We start from the raw sequence: 17,258 nt of genomic DNA, 5'->3' as shown, positions 1-17,258 counted from the left end.
CAGCCCCTAGACAGGGAATGTCCCGGAAAACACTGGGTTATCTTGTGGACTTATAAGGGATACAGCTGGACCTCAGGAACCATCTGACTGGCAAAGCCTCTGAGAATTCTTCTTTCTTTCTTTTCTATATAATTTGTTTTTATTTCTGGCTGCTTTCAAAATGTTCTCTTACCTTTGGTTTCAGCAATTAGAGTATGCTGTACTTAGGTGTGTTTTTCTTTATCCTGTTTGGGGTTCTCTGACATTCTTGGATCTGTGGTTGGTTTTCTTTCATTAATTTGGGAAATTCTCAGTGGTTCTCTCTTCAAATATCTCTTCTACCCCATTCTCCCTTTTTCTGGGACTTCAATCATGTCTGTCAGAGCACTTGTCATTGTCTTACATATCTTGGTGATTACCTTTGGGTTTGCTCAATTGTTCCTTAGCTTACAGTTTGTTTAAATTTCTCCTGACCTGGCTTCAAGCGCACAGATTTTTTTCCCTCTGCTTTTGTCCAACTTGATTAACTGGCCAAAGGAATTCTTCATCTCTGATATTACAGTTTTCACTTTTAGCATTTCCATTTTTTTAAACACTTTCCTGTCTCTGCTCAGATTCACCATCTGTTCATGCATGTCGTCCACCTTTACCACTAGACTAGATCAGTCTTAGCCAAGCTCACATTTTTTTTGGAGAAGAGGACTCCTCCAACAATAGAGTCATACTCGTCCTTTATCTGACTTTTTCTAAGTTAGCCTCCCCATCACATGGGACACACCAGATTCCACCTGGCTTTCCCCTCCCTGGCTCTTGGTCTTGTTTACAAATGATTTTTGTCTCTTTCACTTTGTCAACAACTCCTTGAAGGCCACAATTAGGGCTAAAGTAGACCCTTCTCTCATGTCACCTTCCACCTTAGTGTTGATTCCTCATCCTGGAGACCCCTGAGACTATGGGCCATGCAAGCAGAGCTATGGCCAACTCCCAAATCTGGCTTCAGGAAATATGCCAAGCAGTATTACTTCTCATATTTTGGCTTCCCTGTTTTTGTATTTTTGAGGGTTAAGGCAATATCTTATTTGATTGAATACATCAACTTTGCTCTGAAAAAAAATGAGGCTCTTATATAATATTAACCTCATACCAAAAGAACATCATGTACTAACTATATCTATATATTTCCTTGGTTGCCATCCTCTTGACTTCACAGCTTCTATCAGACACTCTGCTTGCTTGCCAGAGAGCTTGAGAGAAGACATCCAAAAAGTCAAAGTCCTCCATCACCAGAACGGGTTTGGCTGCTGGGCACCTTAAGCACAGTGCCAAGAGCCTATGAAAACATGTGAAACCTTTAAAAATACTATTGGTGGGACTTCCCTGGTGGTCCAGTGGTTAGGACTCTGTGCTTCCACTACAAGGAGCACAGGTTCGATCCTTGGCTGGGAACTAAGATCCCACATGTCAAGGGAGTAAAGTCACTGGCACCAAAATACTAAAATATAAAAAATATGTAATTAAATGTTTATATAATGCTCAAAATTCTCCAGGCCAGGCTTCAACAGCATGTGAACCGAGAACTTCCAGATGTTCAAGCTGGATTTAGAAAAGGCAGAGGAACCAGAGATCAAATTGCCAACATCCATTGGATCATCAAAAAAGCCAGAGAGTTCCAGAAGAACATCTACTTCTGCTTTGACTACTCTAAAACCTTTGACTGTGTGGGGCACAACAAACTGAGGAAAATTCTTAAAGAGATGGGAATACCAGACCACCTGACCTGCCTCCTGAGAAACCTGTATGCAGGTCAAGAAGCAATAGTTAGAACCGGACATGGAACAATGGACTGGTTCCAAATTGGGAAAGGCTGTATATTGTCACCCTGCTTATTTAACTTATGATGCACAGTACATCGTGCAAAATGCTGGGCTGGATGAAGCACAAGCTGGAATCAAGATTGCAGGGAGAAATATCAATAATCTCAGTTATTCATGTGACACCACCCTTATGGCAGAAAGTGAAGAGGAACTAAAGAGCCTCTTGATGAAAGTGAAAGAGAGTGAAAAAGCTGGCTTAAAACTCAAGATTCAAAAAACGAAGATCATGGCATCTAGTCCATCACTTCATGGCAAATAGATGGGAAAACAATGAAAACAGTGACAGACTTTATTTTCTTGGGCTCCAAAATCACTGCAGATGGTGACTGCAGCCATGAAATTAAAAGATGCTTGCTCCTTGGAAGAAAAGCTATGACAAACCTAGACAGCATATTAAAAAGCAGAGATATTACTTTGCCAACAAAGGTCCTTCTAGTCAAAGCTATGGTTTTTCCAGTAGTCATGTATGGATGTGAGAGTTGTACCATAAAGAAGGCTGAACGCCAAAGAACGGATGCTTTTGAACTGTGGTGTTGGAAAAGACTGCGAGTCTCTTGGACTGTAAGGAGATCCAACCAGTCAATCCTAAAGGAAATCCTGAATATCCATTAGAAAGACTGATGCTGAGGCTGAAACTCCCAATACTTTGGTCATCTGATGCGAAGAATTGACTCATTGGAAAAGACCCTGATGCTGGGAAAGATTGAAGGCAGGAGGAGGAGGGGGTGACAGAGAATGAGATGGTTGGATGGCATCACTGACTCTGGACATGAGTTTGAGCAAGCTCCAGGAGATGGTGCTTGGGAAGTCTGGTGTGCTGTAGTCCATGGGGTCACAGAGTCGGACACAACTGAGTAACTGAACGACAACAAAAACTGTAATATTGTCAGTTTCATTATTCTGTCAAATTTAATATTCAAAATGTTCTCATATTTACAAAACTTGTTAGATTTCATCTCTATGGGTGATGATTGCTGAGAAGTCACAGCCCACTGCACATTAAAAAAAACCCACAACTTATTCATAGTTGGTTAATTTCCAAAGCAAAGTTATAAAAATCTTTTCAAATTATTTATAAAGAAATATATTTAGCACGAGGGCTACCATGGGTGAGGCCTCCTGAAAACAATAGACCCAAAAGGCTAGAAATGGCCCATTCTTGCCCCAGCAGTCCAGTGTGTGTGACCTGCATCAAGAATGCCTCTCACCATCCTCCCTCCAGCAGCCTTCCTTGGGATACACTGAGCTGTGGCTCAGAGATCAAATCCTGCTCTGGCCCAGAGATCAGGTCAAGCCCTCATCTGTTTGCATCCCATATTCTTCTCCTCCTTCCGAAGTTTCAACCTTAAGCCTGGAGCAAGCATGGCTGCCATTCCTAAGAAAGAGGATCACTGGATTGTGGGTCCTCTGAGGACAGGGTGATTTCCTAGCTAACGTTTGGTTGTGCCTGCTCCCTAGGCCTGGGCAAGCCGGGTGAGACAAGGCGGAAGGGGCGGGCAGAGGCCAATAGGAGACTGGCAGACGGCTGAGTGCAAGGGAGAGTGAGGGTGGGACTCTGCTTGTAAGCTGTGTGAACCAACCAAAGCCATGTCTTACCTGAATTAAGACAACAGACAGGCATGGCCTCCTAAGCCCACACCATGTAGATTTGGAGATTCATGTCTCCATTTGTTCCATCTGTGTCCTCACTCCTCAGAAGGGCACTTGTTTTTGCCCCCCCCACCCCGCCCCCAGCCTGGTCACCCCTGGTTCTGACTTGTACTGTCTTCTTTTGTTCTATCTTCTAAGTGTTGACGTTCATTATCAGTTACATATTTGTCCATGTCTCTGACTAAATGAAGACTTACTGAGCCCTGACGTGTGCCAGACACTGATCATGGCTGTCTTGGTGGGTCGACTCCCAGAGGGTAAGCTCAACATTTGGGGGATCCTCTGTGACTGGTGTCCAAGTCATGGACCTGGTTCCAAAAATGAGATGGGGAGGTGTGAGTTTTAGCAATGAGACAGAGAATTTAAAAAATAAACATATCTCTATTTTATTAACAATGTACAGTTTGCTGACTGAAAGAGGAAAGTAGTGTTTCTCAAAGTTCTAGGATTACTTAGCAGGACCCAGAGAGTTTGTTTAAAAACAGTAGCTGGGAATCTGCTTTGGAACAAGTTTGAGAATCACTGGCTAAGGCATGGAATGGGGCTGGGATTATCTCGATCCTTCTGGCTTCTTAGGGTTCCAGGGAAGGACTCGTTTGACTTTTTATGAACAAGCTCAGCTGGCTCCTCTGGGGGTTCCTGTTCTTCCTTTCTTTGGGTCACTGAGGCACTGAAAGGGTTAATACAGTTATGGGTTGGGGAACAGCTGAGACATGGCCCCTGAGATATGAGCGCCCATCCAGCCTACCCAGCTGTTTCCCTGGTCGACTCTGGGAGACCAGTCCAGGGCTGACCCAGATGTGGAACTGCTTAATACGACGTTTCTGCCACATTCCAGGGGCTCTGCTGCTTTTCTTGTGAATCTTCCTCTTCTTTCGCATCACAGAATTCCCCCTCTCCCCTCCCTCACTGTTTCCTGCTCCTTCTTACCCATCCGTGCTTCTTCCTCTCCACCCCTATCTTGGCTCCTTCCCAGAAACCAAGCTATAAGCCCTCTCCTCTGTCACCACACTGGAAGTCTGCATGAGTCCCAGCTTGCTGCACCTCGGCACACACACGTGAACCGCTGTGTACTTTGTGCAGAAACAGGCTCTGAGCAAGGGAGGGCAGGGCAGTCTGAGTCGAGGTTAAGATTCTTCTCGGACTACACACAGTGCCTAGAGTGTGCGGGCATGTAGCTATCTTACCTGTCAGACAGAGAGCCCAGGGAAGACATGTATAAAACACAGCAGAGAAAGCTTCTGGAGGAGGGGTCTGGTGGCCTTTGAGAGACTCAGTCCCAAAGCCCACGGGGAAGATGAAGAGCCCTTCCCCACATGCTGAGAAGACATCCCAGTGAGCCTTTGATGAGGCAGGTTGCCAGTGCCAAGCAAACAGGGAGAATGGCACAGTTGGCCCGAGGTGGGTTCCAGTTAGGAGACTAGCCACTACTGCGAACTGGAGAGCGCAGCTAGGGGAGCTGATGAGGTGGGCAAGGTCACAAAGGGGTGAGTGGCCTGGACCCACACAACAGGTGGACATGCAGATTTGAGGTAGGCTGGGGGCAGGCAGCCAAAGAGGGGATGCACTTTTGGGAGCGGAAGCAGCATGTCTCCAGAGGCGTATACACACAGAGAATTCACAGACAGCAGCACGACCACCAGCCCAGGGGCAGCAGGAGCCTGGAAAGCGGCAGAGAACTCGCATTCAGGAGCAGCAGATTCTCAGGCCATAGAACCGAGATCCCAGGACAAGGCAGGCAGCACCGCCCTGAAATGTCGGGGATCGGCTTGACATCCAGGTAGGTGGTGCCCACCTGGCATGTGGGTAAAGAAGACAGAAGCAGCAGGGCTTGACTTCTACACCTGGTACTGTGATAAACTGAATACACGCATGTGGAGGTAGAAAAGGGAGAAGAAAATTCTATTCACCTAAATTCCCCTGGAAAAGAGAAAGTCTTCGGTGGGAACAATATTTTGATAAGTGCTTAAATCTGAAGCTGAGATCCCAGTGGAGGGCTGGGTGTGGGTGGAATAGCTCTGCGTGAGACAGGAGGGAGTTTTTGCATTCTGCATGTTATATACAGAGAGAGGGGAAGAAAGGAGGCTGCTCTGTGGTGTTGTTCATTGTGAATCCTTCTCTCTGTCACCCTCCTAAATTTTCAGAAAGTTACTAACATCGTGAAGCACATGGGGCCAAGTGGCGTGTGTATACTTGATATTTATGTGCACGCATTTATATGTGTCTGAAGAACAAAGGGGTTTTTGGCTCAGGTTGAAACAGATGCAGAGAAGGAGCTCAGAGAGGAGAGACACCACTATGAGGGGGTGGGAGTTGAGGGCAAGTTCAGCCCAGTCTCAGCAGGGTGGGGCCCCAGCTGATCTCTGGGTTACTAAATTCTGCCACACTGTTGTTTCGGTTATTCTCAATTCTGTTGTATCCAAATCAACTAACAACAACAGCAACACACCCACACACTTGGAATCGCTTCAGGAACCGAAAACCGGTATCTATGTACTAGGTGGGCTATGCTGATGTCTAGCTGGGACTCTCAGGGCCACTTCAGAGTGGGATCACAGCCGAGCACCTTTGATGCTGCTGGGCCACTCTGTCTTCCCTCAGTCCCTGTCGAGAGGACAATGGCAGCACCAGCATCTTGCAGGCTTGGTTCTGGTTAGGTCTAGACTGGCAGGCATCAGTGCCCTCTCCCTGTCTAACTCATTCATTCATTCATTCTTTTGTTGCAGGATCTTAGTTCCCTGTGTGCATGTGCTAAGCTGCTTCAGTCATATCTGACTCTTTGCAACCCCATGGACTATAGCCCGTCAGGCTCCTCTGTCCATGGGATTCTCCAGGCAAGAATACTGGAGTGGGTTGCCATGCCTGCCTCCAGGGGATCGTCCTGATCCAGGGATTGAACCTTCGTCTCCTATATCTCCGGCATTGGCAGGCAAGTTTTTTACCACTAGGACCACGTGGGAAGCCCCTTAGTTTCCTGACCAGGGATTAAACTGGGGCCCCAGCAAAGGAAGTGCCAAGTCCTAACCACTGGACTACCAGGGAATTCCTATCCCGGTCAGAGATCTTTAGTTGGCGCACGGCCAGGGCCACAAGAGACAGCTGGCATTAGTAATGTAGAAGGGTTCCTTGAAGAACCTGAGTCTTCAAGCCAAGAGAGGCAGAGTTGAACCTTCCTAACCAGAAAAGCCTCTTGTTGCCCCACTGAGTCCCACTTCCCTCCCCTCAGCTGCTCTTCCTGGGGGCAGTTCTTGAAGGCAGTAAGGAAACGACAGTGCCAAAGATGGGCCCAGGTTTATCCTGAGATTTTTGGTCTCTCTCCTCTCTCCATACCTGCACCTGGCTCACCTTGAGAACAACCCCCAGGCCTAGGGCAAGATACACTCTTGAGTAATTTACATGCAAGTCCCAGGAAATAAGTGGAAAGAAAAGACTTCCATCCTGGTCTTCTGAGATGCCCTGTGGAGTCTTTGAGAGAACTAGAATGGTGTTGGTGTGGGGACCCAAGCTCATGGCTGATGAGGCAGGTAAGCCTCTGTCTGTCTGATGTGGTACGGTAAGTGAATTAGTCATTCAGTCGTGTCCGACTCTTTGTAGCTCTATGGACTGTAGTCCACCAGGCTCCTCTGTCCATGGAATTCTCCAGGCAAGAATCCTGGAGAATTCCTCTTTTCCAAGGAATCGAACATGGGTCTCCTGCATTGTGGGCAGATTCAGTGTGTTACAGTGAGTCATTATTAATGTTTGGAAAGATATCTGTTGGGCGGTTGGACACAGGGAGTGTTTACTCTGCCCCCTGCCCTTAATGGGTAGGTGTCCCTGAATCCAGATTGACCATTCAGCCTTGCACCTTACCGGGCCTTGAGGGACATCAAGCTTTTGTGGAAGGAGGACTGCACATCCAGTGCCAACAGGCGGGGAGTGTCTGGGAAACCTCCTAGCTGGTCCCAGGACAGGCTGGCGGGGGTCTTCTTTTCTATGGGGTAACTGGAGGCAGCCACATCAATTTTCCACATGGCCTCCATCCGGTTCCCCTGCTGGCTGGGGTGTGAAGGCGGAAAGTGCAAAAAGAAATGAAGTTAGACTTGCAGAAAGGGAGACAATGGGGAGCAATAAGCTCTCCAGGGTTTTCTTCCCTCCTCAGATAGTTGTCACCATCCTCCGTGCCACATCTCTTCCCTTCCCAACTCTCAGTCTCACCTCCTGGAGTCTCCTCTGGTTGAGGAGCTACTGGAAAAGGCTGCCGAGATAGCCCCGGTCCTCCAAGACCTGCCCCGGGGCTGAAGCCCTGAGCCGGCCACACTAGGACGGTTGAGGTGTGGCTCACAGTGTCTCTCTTTGAGCCCAGCGGTCACGGGGTGGGAAGGCTCAAGTTTATTTTTATGGACGGACCAATGCTCGGGGTAAAAATAGTTTTGAGTTCTCAACTGTGGGTCCCAGGAGTCTCAGTTGCATAGTTTGAAACATACTTGGTCAGGCTGGCCCTTGAAGCCCACACACCACACATATACACACACCCTTCATCTAGGCCCATGATCAGAACTGGGCAGGGCGGCTGAGAAGCTGGGCTCCTTGCACCTCATGGGTGAGCTGTGCTTGTCTGTGCCTTTGCTGAGCTTCTGGTCCCCTCCCCAGTCTGCTCACCCCTGCTCCCTGATTCCCCACTCACCCAGCCAGCTGCCCCCGGCCTCTGTGCACCTACCGGGCCATCTGCTGGGGCACACGTGGCTGGTGTTTGGTCTTAAAGAGCTCCTGGGATCGCCTGCAGAAGGGGCTGCTGGAATGGCTGTGCCGCAGTAGGAATGGAGGCGGCTTGCTCTTCCTTGACTTCGGGGAGATGACCACAGGGGTGTGCAGGTTAACGTTCCACTCCTTCTGGAGCTAAGAAAAGCCAGCAGAGAGGCATCATCAGAGAGACAGGAATTTATCCTCTTTCAGAGGGTCCTGCTGGGCTACAGTCAATGGAGTCACAAACAGTTGGTCATGACTGAGTGGCTGAGCACAGCCCAACACAACTACTGCCTGACTTGGGGTTTAGCAGAAAGGGGGAGGCCCCAAGAATCCCTCCAATTAGAGACCCCCTGGGACTTCAATGTATCACATTTCCTAGAAATGCCTTGAATTGCAATTTGCTGGTTTTATTCCTGTTTTCTCCTTTGTTGTGGAGAATCCAGACAATGGGCAAAACAGCAAGGAAAAAACTAAAGGAGGCTAGAGCAGCTGGAACTGTGCAGACTCACAGGGTTCATGACACGGGTCAGGTTGTGTCTGGAATGCTCTCTGTATCTAGTCATTCAGCCTCTGCCCTGGCCACCTAAAGAATTATATATATATGGTCCCTTTCCTTCTCAACCTCAAAACCAATTTAGCACGTCAAGACAGCCACAGGAGGTGATCAAGACTAGTATAAGGAGACAGGAAACTGCGTTGGGAGAGGGCTCCATGGCAAGGCTCTCCCAGCTGCCTTGACTCAACTTCCATGCTGAAGCCCTCAGGACACTGCTTTTCCCCAGACTCTGACCACTGCTGCTCAGGACTCAGGGGGCTTACCTCCTAGCCCATCTTAGCAGATTCAGAGTCACTGCTAGCCATCAGCTAGCCTCCTGTGGGCCATGTCAGCACTCAATGCTTTTCTGGCCTCGGCAGCAGGGGAAAGAGTACAGGAAACTGCAGGCAGCCCTTAGAGAATAAAACTAGGTCAAACCCGATAGAGGAAGACTCAGAATGACTTTGGACTCTCAACAGCAAAGCCAAAACCTGGAAGACAATGAACAGTGCCTTCCCAATTGTGAGAGAAAATGAATTCTAACCTAGACTTCTCTATACAGGCAAGCTGTCAACCACACTTAAGGGTAGATATTTAGTGAAGACATTTTCAGACAACAAAGGTCTCAGTGATTCTACCTGCCAGGAACCCTTTGTCAAGAAGTGACTGGAGGAGGTGCTCCACTAAAACAAGGGAGACCCAGGATTGGAAACAGGGTAGCTGTCCCCAGAGAGCAGTAAAGGGAGTCCCCAGCATGAGGGTGAAGAAGACCTGGAGGCCAAGCCTAGAGAGCAACCAGATCCAACAGGAGCTGGACAAGGAGACCCATGGGAGAAGGAGGATATGAGCATAGAGCTGGACTGCAGGCTCTGGCTACCTCCCCTGCAGAAGAGGCTTCCTTCCCTAGCTCTTTTCTTTTTAAATATTTATTTAAATATTTTTGGCCACACCTTGTGGCATGTGGGACCTTAGCTTCTCTGCCAGGGATTGAACCTGTGCCCCCTGCACTGCAAACATGGAGTCTTAACCGCTGGACCACCAGGGAAGTCCCCTACAGCTCTTTTTGAGGGTCCCTTGGATCCCCTGGAGAAGGGAAAGGCTACCCACTCCAGTATTCCGGCCTGGAGAATTCCATGGACTGTATGCTGCTGCTGCTAAGTCGCTTCAGTCGTGTCCAACTCTGTGCGACCCCAGAGATGACAGTATAGTATAGATGATGTATAGTCCAATACAATCCATGGGGTCGCACAGAGTCAGACGCAACTGAGTGACTTTCCCTTTCTTCCCTCTCTTGCTTCCCCCCCATATATGGAGATTGGAAAACTTGCCTTCGTTCTACTCAGGCTGCTGCCTGCCTTCCCCTCTTCCTGGTTCAGAGGCTTTAATTTGTTCTCTGATTTCCCATCTGCTCTCCTGCCCCCAGGCACACCCCCACAGCCCCATGGCTCCATCCTGGCCCTGTTCCTGCTGGCCGTGCTGACCCCTGAGAAGGTCACCAGGCGCGAGGCCCACCTTGGGGAACATAGTTGCCATGCTGCTCAGGCACTCTCGGCGTTTCTCCTCCAGGTCCTTCTGCTTGTCTGTCCACACCTGGAGCTGGAGTTTCTGCAGGTGGTCCACGTTTTCCAGGAAGAGGAAGAGGTTCTGGGCCTTGTAGGAAGCCCCAGCTTCTCGCACGACTTGTATATGGTTGATCACGTCTTGGCTGGGAAGAGAGGGAAGTGATTCAGTGGGTGAAGGGGCCTCCTCCCTGCCCCTAGCTCTCTGTTAAGCAGGGATGACTCTGTGTGTGAGAACTGGGGAAAACAGGGAGCAGAGGTGAGGTGATGTCAGGTAAGGAGCCTTGGGCTGGGCTGGAAACAGGAAGAGGAAGTAAGGCAAATGGAGGAGCGTGGTAGGTGGGTTACGGGCAGGTCAGTAGGACGCCTGGAAGACAGTAGGAAGACTCACAGAGGGAGAGCTCTACCTCCCACACCTCAGGGTTGCCCAAGGCTCTGAGGCTGGGTGTCCGGTGCAAGTCCCTCTCTCAGGGGCATCATGTCCAGGCCTGGGTGATTCTCCCCACCCCATGCCCCATGCTCCTTCTTTCTTGTTGGGTTTTGGCTCTGCCCACGGGTGTGGGTGGTGCCAATGGTTGCCAGGGAAGACTTACCGGAGGCTCTGGAAGTGTCTGTAGCAGATGTACTTGTGGCAGAGGCACCATAGCTTGAGCGCATTCAGCTCCATGGTGGTGGTGGTGAGCTCGAGCACCTTACTGTGCAGGTAGTGGGGCAGCCCCAGCATGTCCTCCTTAGTCAGGAGCTGCAGATTCCTCCTCTGGGCCTCCATGTCTATATGGTATACCTTCTCCTTCAGAGTTACTGGGGCTATATGCACAGGGGGCTGGGTCACCCTTCGCGGGGATGTACCCGTGACAGGAAAGGAGGCCGATTTCTTGGGCTTCATGGGAAGCCGGTGGGCCTGTGGTTTCTGGGTAAACTCGGCTGAACTCATGGACCTCTGGTTTCTGGGGGTGGGCTGCTGGGTCTTAGGGGACCTGGGCACGCGTGGCCTCCTGCCTTGGCGAGCAGATTGAGCCCGGCTTGGGGGAGGCGCCAAAGACGCATCCTCCGAGTCCCTCCAGCGACTGGTGGGCACAAAGATCATCCTCTCTGCGTCCTCTCCTGGCTGCTCCAGCTCCCTCCACGGGCCCTTGGGCTCCTGGTCCAGTCTCAGCCGCTGCTCCCTGGCCGCCTCCTCTGCCTCCCACTGCCGCAGCTTCTCCTCGTGCTCCTGCTCCAGCAGGGCCCACCTTTCCTGCCGCTGCAGCCACATCTCCTCCTCCTGCTGCCACTGCTGCCTCCGCCTCTCCCGGCTGAGCTCCTCTTCCCTGGCCTCTGCCTTGCTCTCCAAGGCCGACTTCCTCGGCCTCTCTAGGAACAGCTGCTTCTGAAAATGGGGCTTAATTTGGAGTCCTTCCTTCTCCCAGGCCACCTCCTGGGAGAAGTCCTTCTGCTCTGTGGCTCCGTCACCTGGGCTTTCTGCTGACAGTCTTTCCCATTTCTTAGGAAACATGTGATCCATGGAGGATGGCAACACAGGCTGAAGACTTTCAGCGTCCTTGCTCCTGTACACATCTGCAATCCTTGAATCCACTGTCATGGTGGAGAGAGGCTGATCTGCTGAAGGCATAGCACCACTGTCCCAGGCCATGGCCATGGGGCTTGGGGAATGTGGTGAAGACTGCTCCTCCTCCTTGGGCTCCTGTTGGGTCTCCTCCATGACTGTGTCTTTCTTTGGGAAGGCTTCTTTCTTGGCAGCGTCTGGGAATTCAACCAAGACCCTGACTAAGTCTTCTGCTTGACCTCCAGCAGACTGAATCTTCTTCAGCTGGAACTCTAGGGCATGCTTTATCAGGAGCAGGTCATGGTACTTGCCCCCTAAAATTTCTATCTGCTTTAGCAGGGCATCTCTCTTACTCTCGAGGATCTGGAGGGACTTCTGGAAGTACAGCTTCTGGCTGCCGAGCTCTTTGGTCATCTCTATTTTTAGGTGCCTGTATTTGGCCTCCAGGCTCCTGTTCTCCTTGTGCTGGAGGATCAAGGCCTTATTGAGGTTCTCCACCACTGCAGACATGTACCTGATGGCCCTAACCTCCCCTTGGTTGAACATGGTGGAGTCCAGGAGCTCCTGTAACATGGACTTCACCTCGGAGACCTTTAGGCAGGTAGTGTGCTTGTCCTGCAGCATCTGCTCTGGGCTCAGGGGCTGAGGGCAGGATATCGCTTTTTGTGGGCTCTGTTCCTGCCAGTCCTGCCAGAAGGTATGTTTGGACACTAGGAGAGAGAGAGAGAACAGAGACAATAAGTTCCCATGGATCCAAGGATTATACCAGTTCTCCAGATCCTGCTTGGCCACATTCCCATCCAGCCCTCTTAGTGCTTTGGTACTAAGGAGCTGGGGCGTTACATGAGGCCAGGGGAGATACTGTCGGGAGAGGACTCTGCTGGCCTCAGAGCTTACCTGTCAGGGTCTGTCAGCTCCACAGCACCTGTAGGGCCCAGAGGGGTCTGGACCTATTTGATCCAGTTCAACTCAATTCAACACACTCCTGATCCCCATATTTCCCTGGAGTAGAGTTATTTTTCTAATCATGCTCTTCCCGGTACCTACTTTGTGCCCCTTTCCTTTGTCCTTCAATGAGAGTAGAGCAAAGGGAAATGAGAGACTCGATGCCTCCTTTGGTGGCTATGAGGGAGAGAGGTAACACTTTTTCCATCACCTCGATCCATTCATCCAGGGCTTCCTCTTCCTCCTCACTCTTCCTGTTCTTGATCTCATAGGTCAGGCTGTCACCTGAGAGAGAGTGGGAGGTTCAGGCTGATAACAATCTGTCCTCTAGGGAGCCCCAAACAGCCCTAGAGCATGGGGGTAACCCCAGCAGGCTTTGAAGTTAAATTAGTTTAACCTCTTATTAGCTGTATGATGTTGGGCAAATCACTTACTCCCCTGAGCCTTAGTACCCTTGCCAAAAAAGGGTTGGGTATGGATTAAATGAGATAATACAAGTGAAATGATTAACATGAGACCTGCCATGTAGAAAATATGCATAGATACTAAATTGAATTGTTGCACTACAAGGCCAAGCATGTGTCTGCCTTGTTATTTTTCTACGCTCGTTGCCTAGCCTACTTATTTATTCTATCTGGACAATTAAATGAATTAACTGGAGTCAACAGCTCTGCTTAGTTTCTGGAGGCAGCTGAAGGACCACTGAACTGAGCACTTCTCAGGAGCAGGGCAATGTGAGGGTTAGAGCACATGCTTATACCATCTTCCTCCACCACTGCAGCATCCACCCCATCTCACACCAGACTGAGGTCTCTGGATCTTAAGAGGGGTAGCACCCAGTTCCAGGGCTGCATGCAGCTGGTCCACACCCAAATGGCTATACCAGTTGCTTACAGCTGGCATCCATGCTCTTTGGCCTAGTATCCATTCAGTGCTTTGAATGTCACCCTTGAGTTCCTCTATGAAATAGCTAGTATGCTCCACCAAAAAAAGTATTAGAACTAATAAATTCAATAAAGTTGCAGGACCTAAAATCAACACATTAAAAATCAGTTGCATTTCCACACACTAACAATTAATTATCTAAAAAAGCAATAAAGAAAACAATCCCATTTAAAAAGCATCAAAACAACAAAATATGTAGGAATAAATTTAACTGGGGTGTGTGAAAGATCTCTACAGTGAAAACCATAAGACATTAATGAAAGAAATTGAAGAAAACACATATAAATGGAAAGATAACCCATGTTCATGGATCAAAAGAATTGATATTGTTAAAATGTCTATACTACCCAAAGCCATCTATATATTCAGTGCAATCTCTATCAAAATCCTGTAGCATTTTCCACAGAACTAGGAGAACAATCTTAAAATTCATATGGAGCCACAAAAGACCCCAAAGAGCCAAAGCACTCTTGAGAAACAAAAACAAAGTTGGAGGCATCACACTACCTGATTTTAAGCTATATTACAAAGGAAATCAGTCTTGAATATTCATTGGAAGGACTGATGCTGAAGCTGAAACTCCAATACTTTGGCCATCTGATTCAAAGAAGTGACTCATTGGAAAAGACCCTGATGCTGGGAAAGATTGAAGGCAGGAGGAGAAGGAGATGACAGAGGATGAGATGGTTGGATGGCATCACCAACTCAATGGAGATGAGTTTGAGCAAGCTCTGGGAGTTGGTGATGGATGGGGAAGCCTGGTGTGCTGCAGTCCATGGGGTTACAAAGAGTCGGACATGACTGAGCGACTGAACTGAACTGACATAGCTATAGTAAACAAAACAGTGTGGCACTGACATAAAAACAGACACATAGACAAATGGGACAGAATCAAGAGCTCAAAAATGAATCCATGCATATACAGTCAGCTAATATTTGCCAAGGGAACCAAGAACACTCAATGAAGAAAGGATAATCTCTTCAGTAAGTGGTGCTGGTAAGCCTGTACATTCACATGCAAAAGAATTAAACTGGAGACTCCTGTCTTATGCCACTTACAAAAATTAACTTGAAAGGAATTAAATAAGCCCCCAAACCTTAAAACTCCTAGGAGAAAACTTAGGGGAAAAACTTCCTGATATTCATCTTGGCAATGATTTTTTTTTTTTGGATATGACATCAAAAGCAAGGCAACAAAAGCAAAAATAAATAAGTGGAACTACATCACACTAAAAAAGTTTCCGTACAGCAAAAGAAATGATCAACAAAGTGAAAAGGCTCAACCTACAGAATGGGAGGAAATATATACAAATCATATATCTAATAAAGGGTTAATATCCAAAATATCCAAGAAATTCATAAACCTCGAGAGCAAAATAAAACAAATAATCTGATTAAAAATGGACAAAGGGGGCTTTCCTGGTAGTCCAGTGATTAAAAATCCACCCTGCAAAATGTGGGTTCAATCTCTGGTCAGGGAACTAAGATCCCACATGCCTCAAAACAACTAAGCCTAAGAGCCCCAACTATGGAACCTGCGTAACACAGCAAAGATCCCTATGCAATCAAATAAATAAATATTTAAACATTAAAAAATGGACAAAGGATATGAATAGACATTTTTCTAAAGAAGATATACAAATAGCCAATGGGTATGTGAAAAGGTGTTTAACATCACTAATCATTAGGGAAATGCAAATCAAAGTCACAATGAGATATTACATTAGACCTGTGAGGATGGCAATTACGTAAAAGATACAAGATAACAAGTATTGGTGAGGGCACAAAGAAAAGGGGCCCTTGTGCACTGTTTGTGGGAGTGTAACGTGGTATAACCATTTTGGAAAACTGTGGAGGTGCCTCAAAAAATTTAAAATCGAATTACCATATAATCCAGCAAGCCTACTTCTGGCTATATAACCAAAGGAAACAAAATCACCGTCTCCAAGAGATATCTGCACGCGCATGCTCAGTGAAGCCCATGTTACAAGAGTCAAGGCATGGAAGCAACCTGTGTCAGTCAGCGGATGAACGGATAGTGAAAATGTGGTGTATATAAAGAAATACAGATAGTCCCCAACTTCTGACTGTGTGACTTTACAATGTGAAAGGGATATGCATTCCGTAGAAAATCTTTGAATTTTTATCTTTTCCCATGCCAGCCATATATGGTATGATACTCCCATGATGCTGGCACTAACAGCAAACTGCAGCTCTAAGTAGCCACACAATCACAGGAGTAAACAACAGATAGACTTACAACCATCTGTATGCATACAGTCATCCTGTTTTTCACTTTCAGTATAGTCTTCAATAAATCATGTGAGATATCCAACACTTTATCATAAAATAGGCTTTGTGTTAGGTGATAAGCTAATGGAAGTGTTCTGAATAAGGTAGGCTAGGCTAACCTGTTTGGTAGGTTAAAGTGAAAGTGAAAGTCCTGGTCACTCAATTGTGTCCAACTCTCTGGGAGTCCGTGGACTGTAGCCTACCAGGCTGCTCTGTCCATGGAATTCTCCAGGCAAGAATACTGGAGTGGGTAGCCATTCCCTTCTCCAGGGGATCTTCCTGACCCAGGGATGGAACCCAGGTCTCCTGTGTTGCAGGCAAATTCTGAGCCACTAGGGAAGGTTAGGTGTATTAAGTACATTTTTGATTTATGGTATTATAACTTATGATAGGGTTATTGGGATGTACACCCATCATAAGCTAAGGAAGATCTATATTATTAAGTCACAACAGAGAAGGAAATCCTGCCACTTCCTGACAATATGGATGGACCTTGAGGGTATTACACTAAGTGAAATAAATCAGACAGGGAAATGGAAATCAAAAAATGCTGAACTGAGAGTAAATTGGTGGTTATCAGAGGCTAAGTGAGAGAAATGGGGAGATGCTGGTTAAAGGTACGAACTTTCAATTATAAGATGAATAAGTTCTGGAGATCTAATATACAGCATGGTGACTACAGTTAACACTGTATTGTATACAGGCACAGCTTGTCTTACTGCATTTTGTTTTATTGCTCTTTGCAAATATTGCATTTTTTAAAAACTGCAGGTTTGTGGAAACCCTGCATGGTCAGATGATGGTTAGCATTTTTTAGCAATAAAGTATTGTCAATTAAGGTATGTACATTGTTTTCTTAGATATAATGCTATTGTACACTTAATAGACTACAGTATAATAAAAACATAACTTTTATATGCACTGGGAAACCAAAAAATTCTTATAATTCACTTTATTGTGATATTTACTTTATTGTGGTGGTCTGGAACTTAACCTGCAATATCCGATATCTGAAATTTGCTGAGAGAGAAGATCTTAAATGTTCTCACCATACACACAAAAAACGGGTAGCTGTGAGGTGATGTGTTATTGTGATAATCATTTCACTGCATACATATACATATATATAAAATAATCACATGTACACTTAACATTTATACAATGTTGTTTGTCAATTATATCTCAATAAAGGTGGAAAAAAAGTA

The 17,258-nt window shown here is 47.3% G+C and overlaps 1 protein-coding gene and 1 long non-coding RNA gene across 4 annotated transcripts in view; one reads left to right on the top strand and one right to left on the bottom strand.

The window, feature by feature from the left end:
- The window catches only part of LOC132659438 (uncharacterized), a 27,943-nt gene extending 10,685 nt beyond the window's left edge, over positions 1-17,258 (top strand). The window contains exons 3-4 of the long non-coding RNA XR_009599913.1: positions 1,527-5,283; positions 6,230-17,258. This is a non-coding gene — a long non-coding RNA (uncharacterized LOC132659438). The remainder of the gene's footprint in view (positions 1-1,526; positions 5,284-6,229) is intronic.
- FAM186B (family with sequence similarity 186 member B) overlaps positions 113-17,258 on the bottom strand; it is a 28,655-nt gene continuing 11,509 nt past the window's right edge. The window contains exons 2-7 of one of the 3 annotated variants that reach the window (XM_060412658.1): positions 12,919-13,101; positions 10,919-12,581; positions 10,279-10,471; positions 8,203-8,381; positions 7,356-7,541; positions 113-4,173 (exon numbers count right to left, since the gene is read on the bottom strand). In XM_060412658.1, coding sequence (XP_060268641.1) covers positions 4,023-4,173; positions 7,356-7,541; positions 8,203-8,381; positions 10,279-10,471; positions 10,919-12,581; positions 12,919-13,024 — 2,478 coding nt within the window. In that variant the 5' untranslated portion in view covers positions 13,025-13,101 and the 3' untranslated portion in view covers positions 113-4,022. The remainder of the gene's footprint in view (positions 4,174-7,355; positions 7,542-8,202; positions 8,382-10,278; positions 10,472-10,918; positions 12,582-12,918; positions 13,102-17,258) is intronic. The other 2 variants (XM_060412659.1, XM_060412660.1) reach the window with 2 other exon arrangements.

Source organism: Ovis aries, chromosome 3 (assembly GCF_016772045.2).
Source record: "Ovis aries strain OAR_USU_Benz2616 breed Rambouillet chromosome 3, ARS-UI_Ramb_v3.0, whole genome shotgun sequence".
NCBI classification, from domain to species: Eukaryota; Metazoa; Chordata; class Mammalia; order Artiodactyla; family Bovidae; genus Ovis; species Ovis aries.
This window is presented reverse-complemented; position numbering and strand designations above follow the sequence as displayed.